This window comes from Bos grunniens, chromosome 15 (assembly GCF_055505025.1).
Source record: "Bos grunniens cultivar Pamir isolate PY7600 chromosome 15, Bosgru_T2T1.0, whole genome shotgun sequence".
Taxonomy (NCBI): domain Eukaryota; kingdom Metazoa; phylum Chordata; class Mammalia; order Artiodactyla; family Bovidae; genus Bos; species Bos grunniens.
In genome coordinates, this window is record NC_141179.1 from 2,059,623 (window position 1) to 2,084,832 (window position 25,210).

The window sequence follows — 25,210 nt, forward strand, 5'->3', positions numbered from 1 at the left end:
CCTTTCAGATGCATGAGGGAGACCAGCCTAGAGCAAAATAAGCTAAGATGGAGGCAAAAAAAAGGCCCTTAATGGCAACTTTAAATTGTTTGTTTTGTGACACAATAAATGTCCTTGGTTACTAAGCCAAATTGAACCGTAATACGTATGGTCAATTGCATCTTGATAGTAGCTGGAAAACAGAATACTTAAGCAGCACTAAAAGTTATGCTACACCAGTGTAGTTATGGACCTCAGATGTAGAGTCAAGAGAAAACTTAAATATATTTATGTTCTATTAAAAAAAAAAAAGAGTAAGTATATTAACAGGGCATCATTCACCAAGAAAAAGATCTGGGAAGATACTCCATGTTTTAAGGATAGGTACCTCTAAAATAGTTATCTCTGAAAAATAGGAATTTGAACATTCTCTATTTTGTGTATTCCGTTTTATCACTTTAAGACTCTACCATCAATTTCTATTTTTATTTTTTATCAAATCCAATGTGATTTTGGGGAGGAAGAAGAGGCAAACATGTATTCTAGTCACGAATCTTGATCTGGGAGTCTGCTTTTTTAATAGGAAAAGTTGTTTCTTCTTTTTAAAAATGTTTTGTGAAACAAAATTTGATACTCTCAGGCATTTATTTTTTAGTGAATACAGAAGACTACAGTTTTCACTTCCCTTTGTTACTCAGAAAATCATATCATGACTTTGTACCATTTCTTATTGAAATCTCTTCTGTAAAGCAAAAACAGTCCCAAAATGAAGGATCTTCAGGGGTCATAGGAACTGCAGATGATATTAAATCATTAAAGGTGAGAATAGTAAACTGCCTCTGGGTTGCTTTAGAATCATCTTGAGATGTAACCTAAAAGGGGGAAAAAAAACCCTTAGATTACCTCAAAATTATAATGTGTATTAATCTTATGGTCAATTTTATAATTAGGAAAATAAGAAATCAGTAATCACATTTCAGTAATATTAAGTTACACTTCAATAACATTAAGTAACACAGTGGGATTTAGATAATTGTTTCTATTTCTTATATTAGTGCTGTCAATATAAACAAGAATAATATGAAATAATCTGATTCTTAAACTTTTTGTAGGTAACAACTGCCTGTGGTTATTTGTTTAAAATGTAGATTTACTGAGCCATACGTCCAACAATTCTGATTCAGTAGAAAAGGATCCCCAAATAGATAACTTTAACAAACAAGTGGGTTATTCTGACAGGGAGAGACCACCAGGTAAACTTCTGAAAAATACTCTAGAGGGTGCATCTAATAAAATTGCTGTAACTACTTAGAGATATAGCACTTCATTAGTAAGTGATTCATTCAACACTAAATAGAAATTATATCTTACACTCTGTGATACACCCCTTGTTCATAAACTCAGCCCAGTGTGGACTGTCTTTAACATTCTATACATTCTAGTAAAGACAGTACTTGGGTCTTCTGCAGTGCTTTTACAGGGTCAATATGTTTCATATGATTTAATTCTCATTACTATGTTGATATGGTTATGTTACCTCATTTCTATAGATGGGGAAACTGAGGCTCAGTAAGATCATTCAATGTATACAAGTGTACAACATAGCTTAAATGGTAGACCTGGACCTGGAACCCTTGCCCTTTTCTCACTATGATACTGCTGCCCAAATAGACTCTCTTCATGGAAATACGGTACTGCTATGTGCAAATGTTACAAAAAATATAAAGCTCTATGGAATCATAAGGTATTTGCAGAAAGGGTAATGCTGAGACTTCAGCATACAAGGACAGCTAACCTGTTTCAGAACATCTTCAGATTAAAGGAGTCAATTTTAACATGTCGTCCCTTTTAAAATAAAATAATCTATGAAGAATTTTACTCTTTTTTAATCTATCCAAGGCATGATCTGTACTGAGCTTTTATCCTAGAAGTAATGATGAAAATATACTGATCACACTACATTCCCTTATGCAGATTCCCTAAAATAATCATATGCATTTAATTTCAATTATTGTAACATTATCAGTATTCCTTAAATAAATACTTCTATAGAATCACAACTGTATGTAGACTGAGAGTCAAGACCCTAAGGTTTCTTTTTTAAAAAATTTCCCAACTTACCAATTAATAGGAAAAGAAAGTAAAAACAGATTTTAATTGGAAGAATTGATGTTATGCTAGAATATACCATAAGGTCTCTCACACGTTTGACACTTTGGGAATAATTTAGGAGAGCACTATAAAAAGCGGAAGGAGATCAATTTGACAGATAATCCCATTATTCATTACCCCTCAATTTAGTACCATTATATTCAGTTCAGTTCAGTCGCTCAGTCCTGTCCGACTCTTTGTGACCCCATGGACGGCAGTACACCATGCCTCCCTGTCCATCATCAACTCCCAGAGTTTACTCAAACTCATGTCCACTGAGTTGGTGATGCCATCCAACCATCTCATCCTCTGTTGTCCCATTCTCCTCCCACCTTCAATCTCCCCCAGCATCAGGGTCTTTTCCAATGAGTCCGTTCTTCGCATCAGATGGCCAAAGTATTGGAGTTTCAACTTCAGCATCAGTCCTTCCAATGAATATTCAGGACTGATTTCCTTTAGGATGGACTGGTTGGATCTCCTTGCAGTCCAGGGGACTCTCAAAACTCTTCTCCAACACCACAGTTCAAAAACATCAATTATTTGGCACTTGGCTTTCTTTATGGTCCAACTCCCACATCCATACATGACTACTGGAAAAACCATAGCTTTGACTAGACGGACCTTTGTTGGCAAAGTAACGTCTCTGCTTTTTAATATGCTGTCTAGGCTGGTCATAACTTTTCTTATATTCACGACAGCCCCACTTCACCAGGAAATAAACCATTGTTAAGATGACCAAGATAGTAATTATCTTGAATTTCTATTGAAAATATGAATATTGGAAGAGTACTACCAAAATTTTTTCTTTGTAATATTTAAGTGTATTTGAATGCGAAGTAGCAGGTAACATATTTTAAAAACATTTCTGTGAAAACCCAAATGATCTTAAGGATTAGATAATGAACACTTCTAAAGTCTATCATTAAAAAAAACAAAAAGCTAAAACCTCTACCTGATATAAAACAATTATTTCCATCAATAACAAATTCAACTTTAATACATGTTTTTTAGGGGAAAAAAAAAGCAAACAGAGAAATCTTACATTCTGATGTCTAGATCCATTGGGTTTCCTAAGAGCTACTGCAACAAAATGGTGCTCATCTATTTTGCTTTCCTGAAAAATAAAACATAAGTAAACAGAGAATCAGAGAAGGCAATGGCAACCCACTCCAGTACTCTTGCCTGGAAAATCCCATGGATGGAGGAGCCTGGTAGGCTGCAGTCCATGGGGTCGCTAAGAGTCAGACACAACTGAGGGACTTCCCTTTTTTCACTTTTATGCATTGGAGAAGGAAATGGCAACCCACTCCAGTGTTCTTGACTGGAGAATCCCAGGGACAGGAGAGCCTGGTGGGCTTCCTTCTATGGGGTCGCACAGAGTTGGACACGACTGAAGCGACTTAGCAGCAGCAGCAAACAGAGAATACTAAGTATAGAAATTTAGATACAGTTCTATTTTCATCTAAAAAAAATCTCACAACCCACCACCATACACACACACACACACAAACTTCCCCTGAATAGTTTAAGGTAAAGTCACATACATTTTGGCCCTTTACACTGAAATATTGCAATGCATTTTCTAATAGGGACACTCTCACATACCCACAGTAGTTAATAACTTCAATAAATTTAACATTGAAATAATACTTAAATCTACTCTCTGTATTCCAGATTCTGTGAAGAATACAATAATGTCCTTTATACCATTTCCCCACCTTCAGTATAGGAACCAGTTTGTGGTCAAGTATTGCATTCAGTTGCCATGTCTTGCTAAATGTTTTGTCTTTTATGACACTAATATTTTAAGATACAAGCTCCACCCACTTTTTTATTAATAAATACTGCTTATTTTTTGTCTGATGGCTCTTAATGATTATTTAGATTACAGACTCTTAATAGGAATACCATATAGATAAAGCATCATACCCAGAGGCATGTCTAGAGAGCCATCTGCCCTCATTGGTGATGTTTATTTTGTACATGCTTAAACTGATTAAAAAAAAAACCAGTCTGCAACATTGGTTTATAAGCATTTAGTTAACTACATATTACAGCTTAAGGAAAATCATGTGGAAACTCATCGGTAAAACTCAATTTCCTGTTTTCCCCTATGTGTGAGACAAATGGAGAGGGGGCTTTAAAATAGACACTGAGGCAGTTACTAGAGAAAAGTATGAACAACTAAACAAAATTTCACTGAGAAGCCACTTTACTAAGGCAGCACTCCATAAGAAATCAGTTGAAATAGGAACTACAATCAGAAATAATGTTAGAGACTTTTCATCCTTTATCCTCCTCTGTGTATCTTTGTACCTTAAGATATCCAAATTTGTAAAAAAACAAAAGAAATTCAAAAGAGAGAAATTTAGAAAAATATTTCAAGAGGAAAAAATAACTATGAGAAAGATTTAATAGGCTAAAGTTTGTTATTAACATTATAAACAGAACTACTCTTTTTGAACATGGTCCTCCCATTCTTTACACTGAATATATTGATAATACAAACACTGTAACACAGAGGTGTTTTGGCTATAGCTACTTTCGGAAAACTCCTTAGATCAGCAGTTTTGTGGTATCTGTATCTAAGGTGGAATATCAGTGTTAACCATGGGCAGCAGACTCTTTTCATTCAGTCTGTCCTCTAAAATGCCAAGGTACCCTGCTCAATTTGTCTATTTACTTCATAATGAGCCAAAATTCAATGAGACTGACTTCAAAATAAAGATTCACCATATCTATTCACCCCTCATCAACATCACATAAATATGAAATTTAACACCGCAAAACTAAAGAAGTTATTTGACAGTGATTCCAGTTATCGAACATTAATATTCAATGTCTCACCAGAATAAAAGTTCTATGCAATTAACTTTACCCTAAATCCCTTCTGCCTAGTATGTCTATAATATTAGTTGAAAAAGGAAACTGGCAAGGTAGCTAGCTAAAGTTAAGGCCATACATTCAATACTACTGAACTTAAGACTTAACTTTAAGACTTCCTAAATTTTAAAATTTTTTCTAAGCTTACTAGCAAAAATTTCCTTAAAATCACCAACAAACCCAAAGAAACAATATTTTATTTTTTCAAGAGGTAGTTTTGGATTAGACTACAAAGATTAATCTGCTTCAGTTAAATTGTATGTCATTTTCTTAGTATAATTTTAGTTTGTTTATAAGATAAAATACAAAGTTTAACTTAGAACATTCAAGTTTTACAATGCTTTCCCAATGGTAAAGTGCTGAGTAAAATCTGTCATAACATGTTATTCTTTCTACTGTTTAAAACGCCTCCTTTCAAAAGTAAAGCAAAGAATTTGTTTCATCTAATCTCATCATTTTAAACAATGATGGTAAATTTAACTTTCCAAATAGGAACTGGTTATGAAAACTGAGAGCCTATGAAAACACAAGATTCCTCTTGGCATAAGAATTCATACTTCTAGAGTATTATTTTTCCAGGTGTTAGATACATGTGTGCCTACTAAGTTGCCTGGGTCGTATCTGACTCTGTGCAACCCTACAGACTGCAGCCTGCCAGGCTCCTGTGTCCATAGGATTCTCCAGGCAAGAATACTGCAGTGGGTTGCCATGCCCTCCTCCAGGGGATCCTTCTGACTGAAGGGATCAAATCCATGTCTCTTCAGTCTACCTGCATTGGCAGGCGGGTTCCTGACAGCTAGCGCACCCTGGGAAACTCCATGAGATACATCTCTCTTCCTGACTCCAGGTGCTCCCTCATTCACTATGCCTCACCAGGCAAAGTAATGTTAACACTGTTGTAATGCAGCTTTTAGAACCCTAGGTCATATCAAGTATCCAGTGTGGGTGAATTCAGTGGATAAAAAGAGTGCAGATGGGGAGGAAAGGCCAGTGAAGACCACTTACACCACAGGTGTCCACTGTGATCACAGCCATCCCTCCGTTGCACGCCTAAACGCTCATTCTTTATCTCGTGGGGGGACTCAGAAATGCCAACAGGAATTCCCATCTGTGTTCCTTGACTCTAGGCATGCCTCCCCTGACTCCAGGCTCATCATTCTCCCCTCAAACCCTGGCTTCTGGCTGTCCATACCACCAGATTCATTCTGTTAAGGTCACTCTCTCTTCCCAGGCCTGTTCACAGTATAATAAATAGTCCACACTTAAATATATGTATCTAACATATTATTTGTGTATTTTCCTAACTGGTACCCTGAATAGACAAAATGCTCAAGTACATTCAATTCAATAAAGAATTTTCCTTCCATAGATGTTTTCAAATGCGCCTTGGTGGATCTTCATTCCCAGTTCCTGGACAACCTCTGAGGCAAACCTGGTAGCTCCTCAGTCACTTTCAGCTTAAAAAAAAAAATCCTATTTTAATTCTTAAGACACATTCTTCCTGGCCTCACCTTCCTCTTCCTCTGGTTTCCTTCAGGCAGGTGGCAGAGAGGAAAGTGATGGAAAACAGGCAAAGTAATGATCAACACTGTTGCAATCTACTTTTTAGAACCCTGGGTCACATCAAGTATCCAAAGGCTAGCTTAGTGGGCATCTGAGGGATTTTCAGAGAAACACTACCTGTTCCTCTGCCCTATACCACTGCCTGCGCCTAACGGTGCATTTAAGAGCTGACTTCTTGTATATCCTACCCTTAGCAATTAATAAACAGTAGAATGCCCACTGCCTCTTTCTTTTGGAAATCCTCTTAGGTATCTTTTCAAGATACTTCGGCCCTTTTTCCACAGCATCTCACACGCCCACAGGAACTCAGACATCTTTGTCACCTACAAAGTTGAAGCACAGCTGGCCCAATCACTGATTCTTTCCTCTTTACCCTGCTACTAGGTCTATTTCATCTGGCACCATTAAGAATAAAGGACTCTCCATGAATGAAATGGCTGACATCTGCCCCTTTCAAAATGAGAAAAAAAATTTTAATTGTATTAAAAAACATAGTATGCTAAATATACTTTACTCTTTAACTGACAGAATCCCTATCTTGGTATGTTAGCAATTTTGCTAACTTTCTGCCTTTGGATCACCTAAGACTACTTTCTGTCATTAAAAATATTTATATATATATTTTTGGCTGCATGGGATCTTCACTGCAGCATATGAGATCTTCCTTGAGTTGTGCGGGTTCTTCTGTCGAGGCTCCAGCTCCAGAGCTCAAGGGGGCTCAGCGGTTGTGGCACTCAGGCTTAGCTGCTCCACAGCTCGTGGGATCTTAGATCTCTGGCCAGAGATTGAACCTGTGTCCCCTGCACTGCAAGGTGAATTCTCAACCACTGGATCACCAGGGAAGCCTCTACTTAATTTATATTTTGGTTATTCTTCCTCAGTCTCCTCTCCATCCCACCTTTAAACAGCATTCTCAGGACTGTACTAGGTCCTTCTAAATTCTAATTTAGGTACTCTCACTGCTGCAACTGTAAATCCCATGATTTCAGCTACCACTCACATGTTAATGATTACCTTCTTTCCTTTAGCCCAGTCTTTCACTCTATTCGCCCACTCAAAACCTTCACTTAGATGTTTCTATGGTATCTCACACTTAAATCCCACTTGTTTTCTAATATTCAGTATCTCAACAGACAGTCCTCTAAGTCACAGAATTGATAACTTCTTTGACACCTCACTTCCTTAACCTCCAGATACCATCATACAGAGAATGTGGTCTTAAAATATGATTCTGATCTTACAACTCTCTATTTACAACTTGTTAAATTCCCTTGAGAAAATGAACGAACATCTCCTATTTTACCTACTCATCATGAATTCTTTATTCTGGATACTGACATTCTCTGCACACAATTCAGGGGATGACTGCAAGAACTACCACATTATAGTACAGACCATTTGGCTGGGCTACGAACACTTGATACCAGTTGTAACACACTTCCTTGGCTACGTCTGGTCAAGAGAAAGTCAACTAACATCCAACCTAAGCCATGGAATGTTTTTTCCAGAGCTTTTACGAATTGAACCAATGAGTTCACCGATCTCTGCGGGTTTTTAAACTGTAAATTGTTACATGTACGAGTTGTAGAAAGTCATGCTTCCTGCCACATAAGGAACCTTACCTAGATAAGGTTAAGAAAGCTGGTGTATAGAATGAGAAATGTGGGTGGGAGAAAACTGAAGCCAGGAAGGCAAAAGAGAAAAGATAAAAAGAGTTCTGAGTTTTCCAGTCTCTAATTATAGCCAATTCTGCAATTTGGTTATATGAATCACCCTAATAACCTATCATAATGTCTTTCTGGCTAAAATGAGTTTGTTAAGATTTCTCTCATTAGCAACCAGGAACTGCTAGTGACAGAAAGCAAGTAAGAAACCAAAATGTTAACCGACTCATAATGCCCTAACATGATCTTATTAGCCTGAATCAGCATCTCTCTCCACCCCCCTCACCTCAGCACAGTGACAGAATGGTGGCCTTTAGTGGTTCTATTACAGGAGCTCCTTGTCCCTTCTCTTTTACTTTATGTACTATGACTTATCTTTCACGCATCAGCTTAAACATTACACGTGTTCCCAGTATCTCTGACTTCACCTTCAGAGCATCCAGACTGGATTCCGAATGTGTCAAGTTTCAATGACTAGCCTCCCCAAGCTGAGTTTATACTCACATGCACAAAATAAGAAAATTCTTATAGCAATTCTGATAAATTTCTTACCTCAAATGCCCATTCTTTTTCTTCTTCTCCATCCAAAAATAAACGTGTTTCTTTATAAACTTGGCCTATATCCAGGTTTAACGGGGATATATCGAATTCAAGCCGTTGCAATTCAAATCCTAATCCAACACCTATTGCTTTTATGAAGCTTTCTTTCAGCGCCTAAGATACAGACAGACATTTTCTCTTAGAGCTTTAGGAGATATAATTGTTCATAAAATCTTCAACCCTCAAAACATATGGATTTTTAATTCTCTACTACATTACAAGTATAAGCTACTTATTTTCACCTTTATACTAACACAGAGGCCAGCCAGCTGTGAAAGTTGAAGACATACCATTTGGGCTCCCCATGCCTCCATTACCCCATGTGTAACATGCAATAATAGTACCTTTGTCATGGGGTTATAACAACTAACTAACTTAAGAAAGGCTTACAGTAATGTCTTCTGGTACATAATAAATATTATGTAAATGTTTTTTAATTAAGTTCTAATATGTATGAGATTCTTTAAGACAGAAACCATTAAACTTTACTAATAATGATAAATAAAATGTCTTATTTTAGCTTTAAGAGTAAGGATCTTCTAATTGAGTATTAAACATATGTTAAATTTTCTTAAATGTCATTATAATAACGTATACATAAAAATCATGAAGTTCCCAAGTAGTGACTTATGTACTTTGAACGCTGTACAAAATACAGGGTTACCAATGGACTTTTGCTCCTGCTTTTAGCAACACAGGGGCTTACTCTCAAAACTAGAAAGAAATTATACCCAATTCCTATAAAACATATCCAGCTGAGTCCATTCATCCTTAAAGCTTCTGATTGTTTCCCATTCTTTGTCAGTAAACTTTCTTTTCATAATATGAAAAAATTCTGGAATTGAACCACGACCTGTCAATTGAGGAAATAGAGAATTACCAAACTGTTAAAGATAGCACACAAAAGGAAACAATAGTCCAACATTACTTTCGAATACAGTCACAATTTTGCTAAACAAAGTATCAGCAAATCAAAGCTAGTTGAGAATTAAAAGGATAACATGCAAGATAAGTGTGGGTTAGTCCAGAAATAGAAGGGTTACATAGGTTTAGAATTTTACTTTGCTATTTAACAGGAAAATCAGAAACAATTTCTTTATAATTTTGGGGGAATTGGTAGAAAGCTAAGAAATGTTCTTTTAAGTGAATAACATAACTGGAAAGTTAATATACACTTATTTCCTTCACAATAACTGTTTTTAAACATGTATTCTAATATGATTTTTCCGAATAAAAATAGATTTTGACTTCTGTTCTATTGGCTCATTAAAAAAAAAAATACTGTTATACAGACAATAAAATATTACACAGCATCCAAAAAATCAATAGAACTCGAAGAATCTGATTCCCACAATTAAGAGCTAAATTTGTAATTTATATATTACAAATTATACAGTATGCTTTTCATATTACATTTTTCAAAATATTATGTGTTTATCTTTACTACTAAACAGGAACCTTCTATCATCATCCATTTATTCTACAATTATGCAGAATGTGTACAAATATTATACCATTATGAACTGAACTAATAGTTAAAAACAAATTGGTCATGGTTCTTGCTCTCACACAATTACAGCCTAAGTAGTCTATCAGAAAAATCTGGCAACAAGGTGCATGCGTGCTAAGTCACTTTAGTCGTGTCTGACTCTTTGTGATCCCATGGACTGTAGCTCGCCAGGCTCTTCTGTCCACGTGATTCTCCAGGCAAGAATACTGGAGTGGGTTGCCATGCCCTCTTCTAGGGCATTTTCCCATTTTGATCCCCCAGGGATCAAAACCCAGGTCTCCTGCATTGCAGGCAGATTTGTTTCCATCTGAGCCACCAGGGAAGCCCAGCAACAAGGTAGGTAAATCATAAATGTTTACTATATGAATAAATGTATGTTAACTATTACCTGGTAAATTAAATGCTCTACTGCCCTATATCCTTATTTCATGATTCCATTACTTCCAGCAAGCCTCTTGAAATAGTCCTTCTGCAGGTTCTATTAACATAATTTGTCTACTCCTGAACTTCCATTTCTAAAATACTTAACTTCAAAATCTGACATTCCCAACTGGCTGGAACTATAGCACATCTGGGAAGAAAAAAGATGTCAAATCCCCCTACTTCATGCTTTACTGGCATTTAATCACTAACTAACCCCATGAGAATTCAACAGTTAGAATGCAAACTATATCATCCACTCCAAAAGTATCTTTTCCATGGTTATCTCAAGGGGAGGAAATATTAAAAACCAGCTCTTCCACAGAATTGCCCATAATTCCCCCACCATCCCCCACTCCAGTACTTTTGCCTAGAAAATCCCATGGACGGAGGAGCCTGGTAGGCTGCAGTCCATGGGGTCGCTAGAGTTGGACATGACTGAGCGACTTCACTTTCACTTTTCACTTTCATGCATTGGAGAAGGAAATGGCAACCCACTCCAGTGTTCTTGCCTGGAGAATCCCAGGGATGGGGTCGCACAGAGTCGGACACGACTGAAGCGACTTAGCAGCAGCAGTAGCAGCAGCCTCCTCTCGTTTACAGAGGAAATATTTCTAATGACTCTCCAATGGTATGTGGTCCTTTAGTTCAAGGCAAAGATCCTCAATTATTTTCAAGTTCATCAGACTCATTTGATTTATCTATCTTCTCCTTAGTCCTCTACTGTTCTCAAGAATGAGAACTTTACAATCCATTTTTATGAATCAACTAATGTTTATTGTTTGTATTCATATTAATGTTATAAGGCTATCATTTCTAGGACTTTCCTGGTGGTCCAGTGATTAGGACTTTGCCTTTCAATGCAAGGGGTGCAAGTTCCATTCCTGGTCAGGGAGCTAAGATTCCACATGCCTTGCGGCCAGAAAGTCAAAACAGAAGCAGTATTGTAACAAATTCCGTAAAGACCATAAAAATTTTAAAAAGGTATATTCCACACACACACACACACACACACAGACCTATTACTTCCTAAAATAGTTCTGCAAAGCTGTAAAGTCATTTCATGCAAAAGCACTGAAATATTAAACTGGGATCTTAGGAGTCCTGGGAGGATTCTAACCCTTTTGGGGCTATGAACACTCTTTGATAGTCTGGTGTTTATTTCTTAAGCCCCTTAATAAAGACTGTCTTGTTAATGCAAGCATCACTAGTATATCCTGGCTTGACAGGTAAAACACTAAAGAAAGTAAAGACGGTAAGCTTGTTTTTTCAAAAGTGACAGAAGAAAATCTGGAGATTTTAAACACTAGGAGCACTAAACACACACAAATCATAAACTGTTTTCTTTTGAATAGATTCTGTTACAAATAGGATAAATAATAACAATGGAATGAACAGCTACCTTGAATTTGGAAGACACTATTTTATATTTTGAGTGGAAGGGAAAGTCATTCAGTGGTGTCAGATTCCTTGTGACCTCATGGACTATACAGTTCATGAAATTCTCTAGGCCATAATACTGGAGTGGGTAGCTGTTCCCTTCTCCAAGGGATCTTCCCAACCCAGGGATCGAACCCATGTCTCCTGCACTGCAGGCGGATTCTTTACCAGCTGAGCCACAAGGGAACCCCATTTTGAATGGAACTGCAGCTTTAACAGAATACTATCCAACAAAAACTAAAATTTTAACAGATATGCCTATTCTCATCTATAGTGTCATTATGTTCGTTGGTTTCTTTAGGCTGTAATTTCATAACCTTCAAGAAGTCCTATGATTTTTACCTAAATATGATGGGGCAATTAAGGAAAAAATTTAGTCATGCTAGTAAAAACACTCATTTAACATAAAAAAGCAATCTAGCACAATCACTGAAAAAAGTAGTAACTGATCATGCACACTAAAAAAAAAAATCTGCTATGACTATTTTCATATACTTTTGACAGCATCATATGCCACAAAAAAATAGACTGACAGCAACAGAAAACAGCTTTGTAAATGTTCAGCCAAAGAACCACAGTGCCACATTGTGACTTAAGGTGAAAATACACACGCAATGGATGAGTACTCTGTTAAGGACTCAGTTTATCTTCGATATTGGAATTTAAAATATCAGTAGGAAATATCAGAATACAACACCCTCAAACTAGCTGAAAATGACACAATCATTAGTTACATAACTTGGCAAAGCCTCTAAGTAATACCAACACAATTCATGTCTATTACAACCTTCGATTTAATAGGTAAGAACTTAAGTACATAAAGTATATACATAAAGGTAAAATAACTGAAAAACATCTAAAGAATGAATTTTCTCAACTAACCAGGTTGAGAAAAACAGGATTCCCCCAACTTACAGCTTAATCTCTAGGGAAAGCAGCACTAGATATTAACTAAGTGTTCTGCAATGATCAATTAATCAAGGTCACAACTAAAAAAATAATTTATATAGTTGAGCCATGAATAAGGCGGGTTTGAACTGTGAGGGTCTAGTTGTCCTAAAACTCATGCCCAGACTAAAAATGTGACCTTATTGGAAACAGTCTTTGCAGATGTAATCAAGTTAAGATGACGTCATCTTGGAGGACTGGTGTTCTTTAAGGAGAAACTATATATAGACACACAAGTGAGAATACAGGGGAAAAGGAGCCCTAGGAAACTAATACATAAATGCAAACAATTTATATATACAGACACATTCACATACTCAGCTTTAATGTTACGCCACTGGAGTCAAATGTTCAAATCTTGGCTCTATCACTTAACTTTTTATTTTGTATTGGGGTATAGGTAATTAACAATGTTGTGATAGTTTCAGGTGAAGAGCGAAGGGACTCAGCCATACACATAGCCATCTCCCCTAAACTCCTCCCATCCAGTCTACCACATATTGAGCAGTGTTCCATGTGCTATACAGTAGGTCTTTGCTAGTTATCAATTTTAAATACAGCAGTGTGTACATGTCCATTCTCAACTCCCTAACTACCCCTTTCCCTCTTTCCCCTGGCAGCCATGAATTCATTCTCTAAGTCTATGAGTCTCTTTCTATTTTGTAAGTTAAGTTCCTTTGTATCATTTTAGATTCCAAGTGAGGGATATCATACAATATTTCTCCTTCTTTACCTGACTGACTTCTCTCAGTATTGACATTCTCTAGGTCCCACCAATAGTGTAGGAGGGCTCCCTTCCCCAGTATTTATTTATTAAATTTTTACTTCAGAGTCTTAACCTCTGGGCCACCAGGGAAGTCCTCAGCATTTATTTTTGATGATAGCCATTCTGCTTGGTATCACTTCTTTACTGTTATTTAACTTTTCTATGGCTGTTTCTTAAGCTATAAGATAGGGAGAAAAGAGTTGGGTAGTTCAAGAAAGAAACATATAAATGGTCTGGGCCTGGAGCTGCTGCTGCTGCTGCTAAGTCGCGTCAGTCGTGTCCGACTCTGTGAGACCCCATAGACGGCAGCCCACCAGGCTCCCCCATCCCTGGGATTCTCCAGGCAAGAACACTGGAGTAGGTTGCCATTTCCTTCTCCAATGCATGAAAGTGAAAAGTGAAAGTGAAGTTGCTCATTCGTGTCCGACTCTTAGCAACTCCATGGACTGCGGCCTACCAGGCTCCTCCATCCATGGGATTCTCCAGGCAAGAGTACTGGAGTGGGGTGCCATTGCCTTCTCTGGCCTGGAGCTAGTAAGTACTTAATAAATATTAACTTTAAGGCTGCTGCAGTAATTGTTATATATACATATCACTCCTCTTTTGTGAAATGTCTTATCAAGCCCTTAGTCCATTGTTAGGTTAAGTTTTAAGGGGCTTTTCTAGCAATACTTACAAAGTACTTTAAATATTAACCATATTTACCTCTTTGTGTCTTATTTGCCCCTGTTTGTGACAGAGAAGAGACTTAACATGAAATCAATGACATCTGCCAACTTTGTGGGTTCTTCTTACCTTTCTAAGTTTAAAAGGTATCCTTCTTTCAGAAGTCTGGCCAAATATACAATTCTGTTGTGTTCTAGTAACCTTTGTTAAAACCCAATTCTAATTAACTTTGTTGTACATCGTGAAACAAGGATCTAATGGCTTTCAGATAATCTTACTCATCAGAAAAAGTTGACAAGTTACAATCTTTTTGTTGGTTCCATAAATTTACATCTAATAGTGTTTCCCAAACACTAGTATGTCTAACAATCACCTGAGAAACTGTTTTGAGTATAGAATCACTGGCTGCATCTAAATTCTAGTTTGAGAGGTCTGAGATGGTTTCAAGGAACATGCACAGGCATCCTGGCTGATTGTAACATCCTGATCACTATTTCAGAAACACCATTCAACACATGTAACAACTATCACAATCACCTTAGGCTAACATTTACTTATAAAGTACTTAATAATTCCAGGCACTTTAGATGTTTATTACTAATCTATCCCACGCTGATGGTGCTAAAACTTTTGCGCCATACGATGTAAAATATATACACACAAATTCTAGAGGAATTAAAGATTTAAAGGTAAAAAAGAAGGTACAATTTTAAAACAAAAACTAAGAGACCCTATAACCTATTGTTGGAGTAAATCTTTTACCGATTAATTTTTTTCAAATGAGACAGAGTTCAGTATTTATCAAGGAAATGTTAGATATATTAATTAAAAAAAAGATATATAAAATTCATACATAAAAAAAAACAAAAACAAAAAAAACAAATTCAAGATAAACAAATAATCTAGTGGAAAAATATTTGTAGGGGCTTCACTTGTGACTCAGTGGTAAAGAATCTGTCTGCCAATGCAAGAGACACGAGTTAAATCCCTGATCTAGAAAGAGCCCACGTGCTGAGGAGCAACTAAGTCCATGCACCACAACTACTGAGCCCGTGTGACGCAATTACTGAAGCCTGCACTCTGTAACAAGAAAAGCCACTGCAATGAGAAGCATGCATACCATGGCTACAGTAGCCTCTGCTCTCTGCAACTAAAGAAAAGCCCGCACAGGATCAAACACCCAGCATAGCTGAAAATAAATATATAAATAAATACAATTAAAAAAAAAATAGTTGTAACAGATATTAAAGAAGTGTCACTATCCAAAGTACATAAAGAGCTTTTATATATGGATTAGAAAATAGTAATACGTTTATGGAAGAGAAAATTCAAGTAGCCAACAAGCTATTACCCTAGTGATTAATGTACCACTTCATAAATAATCTTTAACCACTGAATTGAAATATTACATATAAGTACTAATCAGTACTAGTTGTCTATTCTTTCACTAACATCCTGCTTTTTTGTTTAGGACGCCTCAGTTTAGTTCAGTTCAGTCACTCAGTCGTGTCCGACTCTTTGGGACCCCATGGACTGCAGTACACCATGCCTCCCTGTCCATCACCAACTCCCAGAGTTTACTCAAACTCATGTCCCTTGAGTCAGTGATGCCATCCAATCATCTCATCCTGTTGTCCCCTTTTCCTCCCACCTTCAATCTTTCCCAGCATCAGGGTCTTTTCCAGTCAGTCAGTTCTTTGCATCAAGTAGCCAAAGCATTGGAGTTTCAGCTTCAATGACATCAGTCCTTCCAATGAACACTCAGGACTGATCTCCTTTAGGATGGTCAGGCTGGATCTCCTTGCAGGCGAAGGGACTCTCAAAACTCTTCTTCAACACCACAGTTCAAAAGCATCGATTCTTCGGTGCTCAGCTTTCTTTACAGTCCAACTCTCACATCCATACATGACTACAGGAAAAACCACAGCCTTGACTAGATGGACCTTTGTTGACAAAGTAATGTCTCTGCTTTTTAATGTGCTATCTAGGTTGGTCATAGCTTTTCTTCCAAGCAGCAAGCCTAGTATAAGTTTAAACAATAGTAAAGCAAGTTCCAGCTCACTTTTGTATACTCTTCTTAGACATCAGTTCTTTCCTCAAAACTTTAAATTCATTTAACCCAGTTCCACAGAATTTTTCAGTATTTTGTACCTGCAAATTCTTAGCATTTAACACATAGAAGTTGCTCAATAAACACAAGTTCTATGTTGTGATCCCACTGAATTCCTCTGCACAGTGGGAAAAACCTATTCTGTAACTTGGGAAAAGGGAAAAACTACCTGCCAGTAAACACCTACTTTTCCAGTAGCAGTTCAGAACACAAAAAGAAGTGTGACTTATTTAAGCTGCTTGACAGCTGTAAATCTCCCAGTTTAAAAAAAACTAACCCCCCACCAAAAACAATGCTTTAACTAAGCATATCTTTCAAAATGCAGATCCAGAAGAATGTAGATCAGCTTAAAAATGTAGATCAGAAATGACAGTGGAATGCAGTTCTTTGATTTATGATGAAGTTATATCCTGATAAATCCACTGTTAAGCTGAAAATATTTTAGGATTGAAAATGCATTTAATACCCCTAAGCTATGATCGTCACAGCTTAGCTTCACCTACTTTAAATGTTTTCAGAACACTTACATTAGCCTACAAATGGGCAAAATCATCTAACAAAAAGCCTATTTTATAATAGAGTGTAGAATACTTCATAAAATGCATTGAATACCTCACTGAAAGTGAAGAAAACAATGGCTGTACTGGGTGTTTACCCTTGCGACTGTGTAGCTGACTGGGACCTATGGCTCACTGCTGCTGCCTAGAATTACGACATATGGCTAGTCTGAGAAAATGTCAAAATTAAAAGTATGGTTTCTACTGAATTGCTTTTAAACCATCATAAAGTTGAAAAATTTTAAGTCGGAGACTGTAGATTGCAACAGTAACAAAGCTGGAAACTGAATCTGCTGGGGATGCAAATGCAGGAGAGAAGCAGCTAGGGAGATTATTGGAGGGTGAGGAAGAAGACTTGAAGGAAGAACTGTTTGTAACCACAGCTCACTAAAGAGAGCAGTTTATACTCCAACTAGAATCTGATATGAACATCACTGTTTACTGTAGCTGCAAACCAACTTTTCAACAAATTTAAGGAATATTTTAAGTGAAATTGAGAATTTCTATTATTTGTTTATTCAATGAATATTTACTAAGCACCTTCGACGTGCTAGACACACTAAGTACTAGGTCTGCATGGCTCCTGAACTTATTTAATGAAGCGGAACAGAAATGAAGGATAATAATCAAATAACTAAGTTATAATTAGAAATGAGAAAGGCCATGACAGAAAACAAGAGCAGGTTGTCAGGAAAGCCCTTTCTGAGGAGGTACTGGAACTGGTTACTTCTCAGCCTTCAGATCTCCGGTACTCAAGAAGAGTGAGAAGAACAACAGGCAGAGGGATCAGCATTTTTTAAATGACCCTGAACTGGAAAAAATTTGCTACATTCAAGGTAATAAAAGATGAGTGTGGAGAACAGTGAGCAGACAACAGATAAAAATACAAAAGGAGAGATAAAGGAGAAGCGACAACAAGACGACACAGTCATGTTAAAAGGAATGAATTTTATTAAGAACCAACCTAAAAGTTTAAGACAACTGCTTTAAAGAAATTTTTAAAGACCACTCTAACTCTGTACAGACAATGTATTGAGTGAGAACAGAAGTAAAGAGGGGGAACCAATTAAGAAGCTACTAAAATAGTGCTACCAATTAGTATGGTGGAAGGAGACAACAAATAGACTATCAAAGCTATCATATAATACCATCACTTACTTTATACTTACTGTTCTTACTTAATACTTACTGTTCTTAATACTTACTGTTCTCTTGAACAGTAGCAACTGTTCAAGAGAAGCAGTTCTATGATGCACTAATTTCAAAGCTATTAAATTAGCATTAAATTTCAAAATACTGAGTCATTTTGTCCTGCCAATTAATATCCAGAAAAGTTCATAACAAAAACATGAACTACAAAGTATAAACTCATGGGGAAAAATATTTTGGGTCTTTCTCCAAATTCTAATAATATTTACACTGTATCTATCTTATCTTGGCCTTCCCTCATAGCTCAGTTGGTAAAGAATCTGCCTGCAATACAGGAGACCCCAATTCGATTCCTGGGTTGGGAAGATCCACTGCAGAAGGGATATGCTACCCACTCCAGTATTCTTGGGCTTCCCTTGTAGCTCAGCTGCTAAGAATCTGCATGCAATGCGGGAGACCTGGGTTTGATCCCTGGGTTGGGAAGATCCCCTAAAGAAGGGAAAGGCTACCCACTCCAGTATTCTGGCCTGAGAATTCCATGGACTACCAGGTTGAAAAGAGTCGGACACAACTCAGCAACTTTCATCTTTTTTTAAAATTAATTAATTTATTTCAATTGGAAGCTGATTACAATATTGTGGTGGTTTTTCACTTTCATCTTAACTTGCTGTATCTTGTAAGTATGGGTACAAAACTAAACAATTCACAAAACTATCCTTATACTTCTAACTGCAAAAGCCTTTAGAGGCAGACAAAAATTATTAGAAAAGGAAGGAAAAACCACCAATATTTCCCAACTGGGTGCAACAGATTATAATGATGACCTATAAAACACCCACCCCCAGGGTTAGGATTATATTGCACTGGCAATTTATCTATACTAGAGCCCCAATATCTTATATTAATAACTCCTTCTCTGGATATTCATTAAACAAATAATTACTGAGTGCCAAGTATACACCAGTTACGTTTGTATAAGGTTCCTCTCTCCATTAGGCAGAGAAAACAGTGGTAGGTGCAGGCATCTGGCTAGAAGGAAGAAGCCCAGAAACTTCTTAATCCATGATATATTCTCTCCTACCCTGTCACAGCAACAAAGAGAACTGGGAGAAGGTGGGAAATGATCTGCACCTAGTAGGAATGTCTAATGTGACAAGGAAAGACTCCACAAGTTCCTACGTGATGTTTGCATGTTAAGTCACTTCAATTGTGTCCAAACTCTTTGCAACCCTATGGACTGTAACCCACCAGGCTCCTCTGTCCGTGGGATTCTTCAGGCAATACTGGAGTGGGTTACCATGCTCTGCAGACAAAATGGGAGTAATGGAACTAAGTCTTTCAATATACTGATGATGCCCCCAAAGTTTAGCTTCATCTTGAAATGAAGTTAGATAATCTTAATAACAACATTCAGAACAAAGTACAATACTTCCCTTGCTGCTATACTAAGTTTTACCCTTCATCATTTAGCAAATCTTAGGAATGTCTCCTGCTCAGTTTCCTCACTCTGATAAGCAGAGTAATTCAATGCATTGCCAGTGAAGTAAACCAGTGTCTACTTGCTGAGAAATAATGCTGCATCCATTAATCTTTCCAACATTAGTGACAGAATAACAATGCTAATTAAAACTGGAAAATACCTCTTCCTCAGTGCATTACTGGGTATGTCAACAGCTTTTTGGCAATGAAACAGCTAAACAGTAAAAGGCCTGGATACTGTGATTAGACAAATTAGGGCAAAGAAAAAAGATGGTGGATAAAAAAGGCTAATAAAATATAATTAACAGAAAACAGAATCTTCATTTTTTGCTTTCGTAATTACCTGTTTATCCAGTATTGACCATAACCCAACATTGCCCACTAAACCAACTGTAATTAAATCTGTGTCCCATAGGCATAATTTCCAAGCAGATACCAACTTGATGAGCCAACCATTACTATGTAATTGTGCTGACTGCATTCTAATAAGCAATGGCCTCTCCAGTAATTTCTGATTTTCAGAGAAAATTCATATAAGAAACACAGAAAACTGTGAAGTTTATAGGCTCATTTGTATGCTCACTCTGAATCCTCTAGAGCAGTGGTTTTTTCACAATACACCTTCTATGACCCTGCAGAAAACCAGATCCTTTCTTTGAGAAAAGCATACCTGTGCATACAAAATGTAGAGAACAATTTCAGGAGGTTAAAAAAATGATGCTTATTTGGGGTCAAGAACCCCTGTTGTAATTAGTACAGCTCCCTTCTGAACAAAGAATAGAGTTTTAATAGATTTATGAACAGGTTAGAGAAAAACCAGCTGGTGGGAAAATTCAACATAAGGGAGAGATAAGAGTCATAGCCATATTCTGAAGCCTTACTATTGTAGCACAGAATGCTTATTCATTCATTTAACAAATATTTATTATGCATTACTTCGAACGAGGTAAGGTGCTAGATGTTATAGTACAGTGGAAAGACAATCATCCTGATAAATAACTATAAAATGAAATATATTATTGGAATGAAGGAAATATATTTTATGGGACCCTAGAACAAAGCAACCTGGTTTACTTTGAAGGTCCACAAAGCCTTCAGTGGAAGCTGAAGTGGAAGCTAATCAATAAATAAGTTATCTGTGCAGAAATGCAGGTGAGCACGACGTTATCACAAATATTCCAGTCCAAGGGAAACACAAGCAAAGAACCTGTGGTGGATGCAGTGTGGAGATTAAGAAATTGCACAATGAAATCAGGAAGATGTTGGTTCTCTTATTTTAACAGCTTTCTTCTTATCCTGTTACTTATCTTCTGAAAAGTTCCACTCAACATATAATATACATAAAGCACTGAGTAAAATGTCTTGGCACACAGTAACTGCTCACTAATGTTACTGATGATGAAAATTACAGAGGAGTTGAGAGAGCCTATGATCTATTAAAATTACTTTAGTCAACCACACAATAAATGTCAGCAGTTCTGACAGTCATCAACTGCAAATTTCTAAGGCAAAATATAAATATTTTAGTAACTACTTGCTCTTTGTTTTCATTGTATATAAATGTGCTACAAAGAAATATATTTAGATATAATACAAATACATGTTATCTCTGCTTAGTGATCATAATACAGCTCACTATTGAGATTATTATTTTTTAAACAAGTTAATTAGTGTTAGTCACTCAGTCATGTTTGACTCTTTGCGACCCCATGGGCTGTAGCCCACCATGCTCCTCTGTCCACAGAATTTTCCAGGCAAGAACACTTAGGTGGGTAACCATTTCTCCAGGGGATCTTCTTGACCCAGGGATATTGAACCGGAGTCTCCTGCATTGCAGGCAGATTCTTTACCATCTGAGTCACCAGGGAAGGCCACCAGTTTGATCTTCCTGATAAAGGGATAGAACCTGGGTCTCTCCTGGTGGCTCAGAAGGTAAAAAATCTGCCTGCAATGCAGGAGACTTGGGTTCAGTCCTGGGTTGGGAAGATCCCCTGGAGAAGGGCATGGGAACCCACTCCAGTCTTCTTCCCTGGAGAATTCCACGGACAAAGGAGCCTTGAGGGCTACAGTCCCTGGGGTTGCAAACAGTCAGACACAACTGAGCAACTAAGCACAGCACAAGAACTAAGACAAGATATTTAACAACTCATGTATTACAAAAATGCAACATTACCTGGAAAACTAGTCTTCATTATATCAATTCCAACTTGTAGCTCAGATTCTGCAGCAAGTACAGCATAGTCTCCTTGATGAGAGATGTTAAAGTTGAAATTGGGGTAAGGATTCAATGAGTCTTTTGCAAGAACTGGTTTTCCTTTTGCAGTTCTTTGCAAACGAATATTATTCCAAGGTATATTCAATTTCTCTGCAACTAATTTCCTTATCATCAGACGACCAGCCTGTTAATAAAACACTTGGTAAGTATTGCAGTCTATACTAAAGATTCAAGTAAAACTGCCTATAACATACAAAGTCTATTTTTGTGGTTTCTAAAATACTCCTTAAAGTTTTAAAACTACGTAAGTATTAAATATCCTGCATTAAGATTTAAGAAATGCTTATGAAGACAGAAAAGTCGAAGTCCCTCTTTAGCAATTCCCTCCATCCCATCAACAAGTATCCAATGTTGACAAGTATTCATCCTTCATCTTTTCTCTAAGTATCCAAATATATGCTCATTTGCATTTGCTATCCATCCATTTATTTGAAATCCCACTATATGTACTATTCTACTATCTATGAACTTTTTCATTTCTAAGTGTTGGGGATTATTTTATGTCTGCACATAACCACTGGCCTCTGCATTTTTAAATGTAGCATATTTGATAGTATCAAGGTACCACAACTTGACTATCCCTCTATTACTGGATATTTTAGGCTGGCTCTGGTTTGCTATTATATAAAAAAAAAAACTCCCAGTGGGCAATCCTGTTGTACTTACATCTTTGTGCACATGTGCAAGTGTTTCTAGATCACATGTACTTATCACTTGCCTCCACAACTGCACGACATAACCTATCTTTTTTCACATATACCCAGTCCACTCTCTCTCCGATTAAGGTCTAAAATCACAGAGAATACCCGAGGACATAAGAAAACAAGGTAGATAACATTTTGCAAAATCTTTCAAGTTTTTTTTTTCCTTCAGTTCTAACACTGACTTTAAATACTGCAACACTTTGAATTTCACGAAAATATTCACTAGTGTGCCTTCAAAAATCAATTAGTCTACATTTCAAACGAAAACGTCCTTTGACAGAGAGACATTTTCAGGATAATGACAGTCTTTGACGAGATGGCACTCAGAAGCTGTGCCATACTGCGCTATATAGACATCATTTTGAAACCCAACTTTCCATTTGTTGCTAAAAATATACACGTAAAATAAACGATTATATTCAAAATAGTGTTTTCTGAGCTAAAAGTTAACAAGGTATGCCTAAGACCGCATTCTTCCTTTGCTTCGGTTTCATCGGTAAAAGGAGGCTAGACTCTTGCAGTTCTATGGTGTGCAAGGTTAAACTAAGTGATACTGTCAATATTTTTTAGGGCCTACCACGTGCACGGTGCACAGGGAGACTGGTGGGATATTTAACAGGCTCAGACTGCTATGGGCCCAAGCAAGGAAATTAAAAAAATTTGATTAACACTTAAAAATAAGGAAAATCCTATTGACAGACCTCCGGAACAGCTATTTTAGGGTTTAGCAGGACCTCTCTTTTCAAATGCAACGGGGGAGGGGCTGATTTTTTCTACGGACGAGGCGATGACAAAGGCGACGGAGACTAGGCCGGGCACACCCCGGAGTCGCCCGGGGCGGCCGCACGCGGACGCCGAGGCTCGCGTGCGGGGTCTCTACTGCGCGGCCCACCACCCCAACGGCTGCTCCCCGACCCGAAGCGCAAAAGACCCGCGGTACCAGGGCGGCCTTAGCGTCCCGGGCGAAGACGAACTGGCCAATGCGTTCCTTCTCCTCGGGCTGGATCGATCGCACAGCTAGCAGCCATTCGGCGCGGCTCGGCAGCCACGTGCCACAGGGAAAGGCCCAGCGCACGCCCTCCATCGCCGGCAGCACGCAGAGTCGCCAGGCGAGGAGAACCATCAACCGAAGGCCTCGCCGCCGCCCCGGGATCGATGGCGCGGACGCGGGCGGAGCCCCTCCCAGCTGCCCCGGCGCCGCGCGGGGGGCGGGGCGCCGTGTGCGTCCGCAGGACCTGGGTCACGGGGGGCGGGGCGCCGCGTGCGTAGGCGGGGCGCCGCGGGCGTCCTCCCGCGCGGGGGCGGGGCGTCGCGTGCGTGGGCGGGGCGCCCGGCGCGTCCGCGGGAGGTGGCTCACCTGCGGCCCTCGCTGCGCGTCACACGCGCGGCCGCCGCCTCCTCGGAAGCCGGGACCCTGCTCTGCGCTCTGCGTCCTCTGCGTTCTGCGGCAGCGCGTGACCGCGCGCGGGGCGGGGCCTCGGGGGCGCGAGGGGCGGGACGGAGGCGCGGCGCGTACCGGCGGGCGCTCAGACTTGAAGAAGAGGCAGCGCGACAGTGGCGGGAGCCAATCGCAGCCAGGCCTCGGGAGCGGAGAGGCCGGGCTGGAGACTTCGGAGACCGCGGTGCAGGTGGGTGATCGCGGGGCACCGGGGGAGCGTCGGGGGCCCGCCTCGTTCCCGGGCCAGGGCCGGCCTCATCGTCCGCAAAGCTGAGGGCTCTCTGGCCTCGGTCGCCCATGCCGCTCGTCTTGAGCCGGGGCGAGGGGGCTTCCGTGACACAGGGCGCCGCGGGGCGCTTCGGGAGTTGTTTCCAGGGCCCCGGGTTGCCTCCCCCAACACCCGACCCCGGAGGCCTGAGCGCCCCGAGGCCCTTCCGGCCCTATGCCCGCCCCGGCCCCCAACCCCGCCTCACTCCTTCTGGAGCGGCACGGCCCCCGCCTTAAGCCGAGAGAGACTTCGGGCGAGCCACGGAGCCGTGCAGAGGCCGTCAAGGGATCCAGGGGCTGTTTCTTCGTTTGCCAAGCCCGGGCCGGAGCCCTGGGGAGAAAAGTGAGGATTCTGTTGTTGAGGCGCCGGTGGTTCCGTTCTTATTACGGGTCCTGGCTCTGAAAGCAACGGAACCAAGTTAAATAGTTTCAGGAGCCCTTCATAGTTGCTCTGCGCCTTTGCTCAGATGTTTGTGATCAAAGATCTTGCGGCTTTGGGGCCAGGGAACAGTTGAGATCTGTAGATGAATATAAATGCCCATCTTTGAGATAGATTAAATGCCACGCTGTGTGATTCAGCCAATTCCCTTCTTCCTTTGGCTGCCAGAGAATATTAACTAAAGGCCAGCAGTAGTACTTAA

At 39.0% G+C, this 25,210-nt stretch overlaps 2 protein-coding genes across 3 annotated transcripts in view; one reads left to right on the forward strand and one right to left on the reverse strand.

Annotated features, from left to right (window-relative positions):
• Positions 1-605: 605 nt before the first annotated feature.
• Positions 606-24,647, reverse strand: AASDHPPT (aminoadipate-semialdehyde dehydrogenase-phosphopantetheinyl transferase). Of its 2 annotated transcripts, none has more exons than XM_086338836.1 (6): positions 24,222-24,647; positions 22,059-22,284; positions 9,572-9,693; positions 8,793-8,954; positions 3,173-3,244; positions 606-851 (listed from the first exon to the last, which is right to left on the reverse strand). In XM_086338836.1, the coding sequence occupies exons 2-6, from the start codon at positions 22,270-22,272 to the stop codon at positions 687-689; spliced, it is 735 nt and encodes a 244-aa protein (XP_086194962.1). In that variant the 5' UTR covers positions 22,273-22,284; positions 24,222-24,647; the 3' UTR covers positions 606-686. The 2 variants fall into 2 exon arrangements, with proteins under 2 accessions (XP_086194962.1, XP_086194961.1); XM_086338835.1 differs by lacking the exon at positions 24,222-24,647 and adding an exon at positions 23,805-24,032.
• Positions 24,352-25,210, forward strand: part of KBTBD3 (kelch repeat and BTB domain containing 3) — a 74,690-nt gene continuing 73,831 nt past the window's right edge. Inside the window, exon 1 of the mRNA XM_086338834.1 lies at positions 24,352-24,492. The gene's annotated coding sequence lies outside the window, so the exon portion shown is untranslated. The remainder of the gene's footprint in view (positions 24,493-25,210) is intronic.

Excerpts from the sequence above, each read along its gene's own strand:
- AASDHPPT (XM_086338835.1), bottom strand. The coding sequence starts at position 23,987 with ATGGTTCTCCTCGCCTGGCGACTCTGCGTGCTGCCGGCGATGGAGGGC. Across the intron at positions 22,285-23,804 it reads GGGACGCTAAGGCCGCCCTG|GCTGGTCGTCTGATGATAAG; the intron begins GTACCGCGGGTC and ends TTTTATTAACAG. Across the intron at positions 3,245-8,792 it reads AAAAAGAATGGGCATTTGAG|GAAAGCAAAATAGATGAGCA; the intron begins GTAAGAAATTTA and ends TTTATTTTTCAG.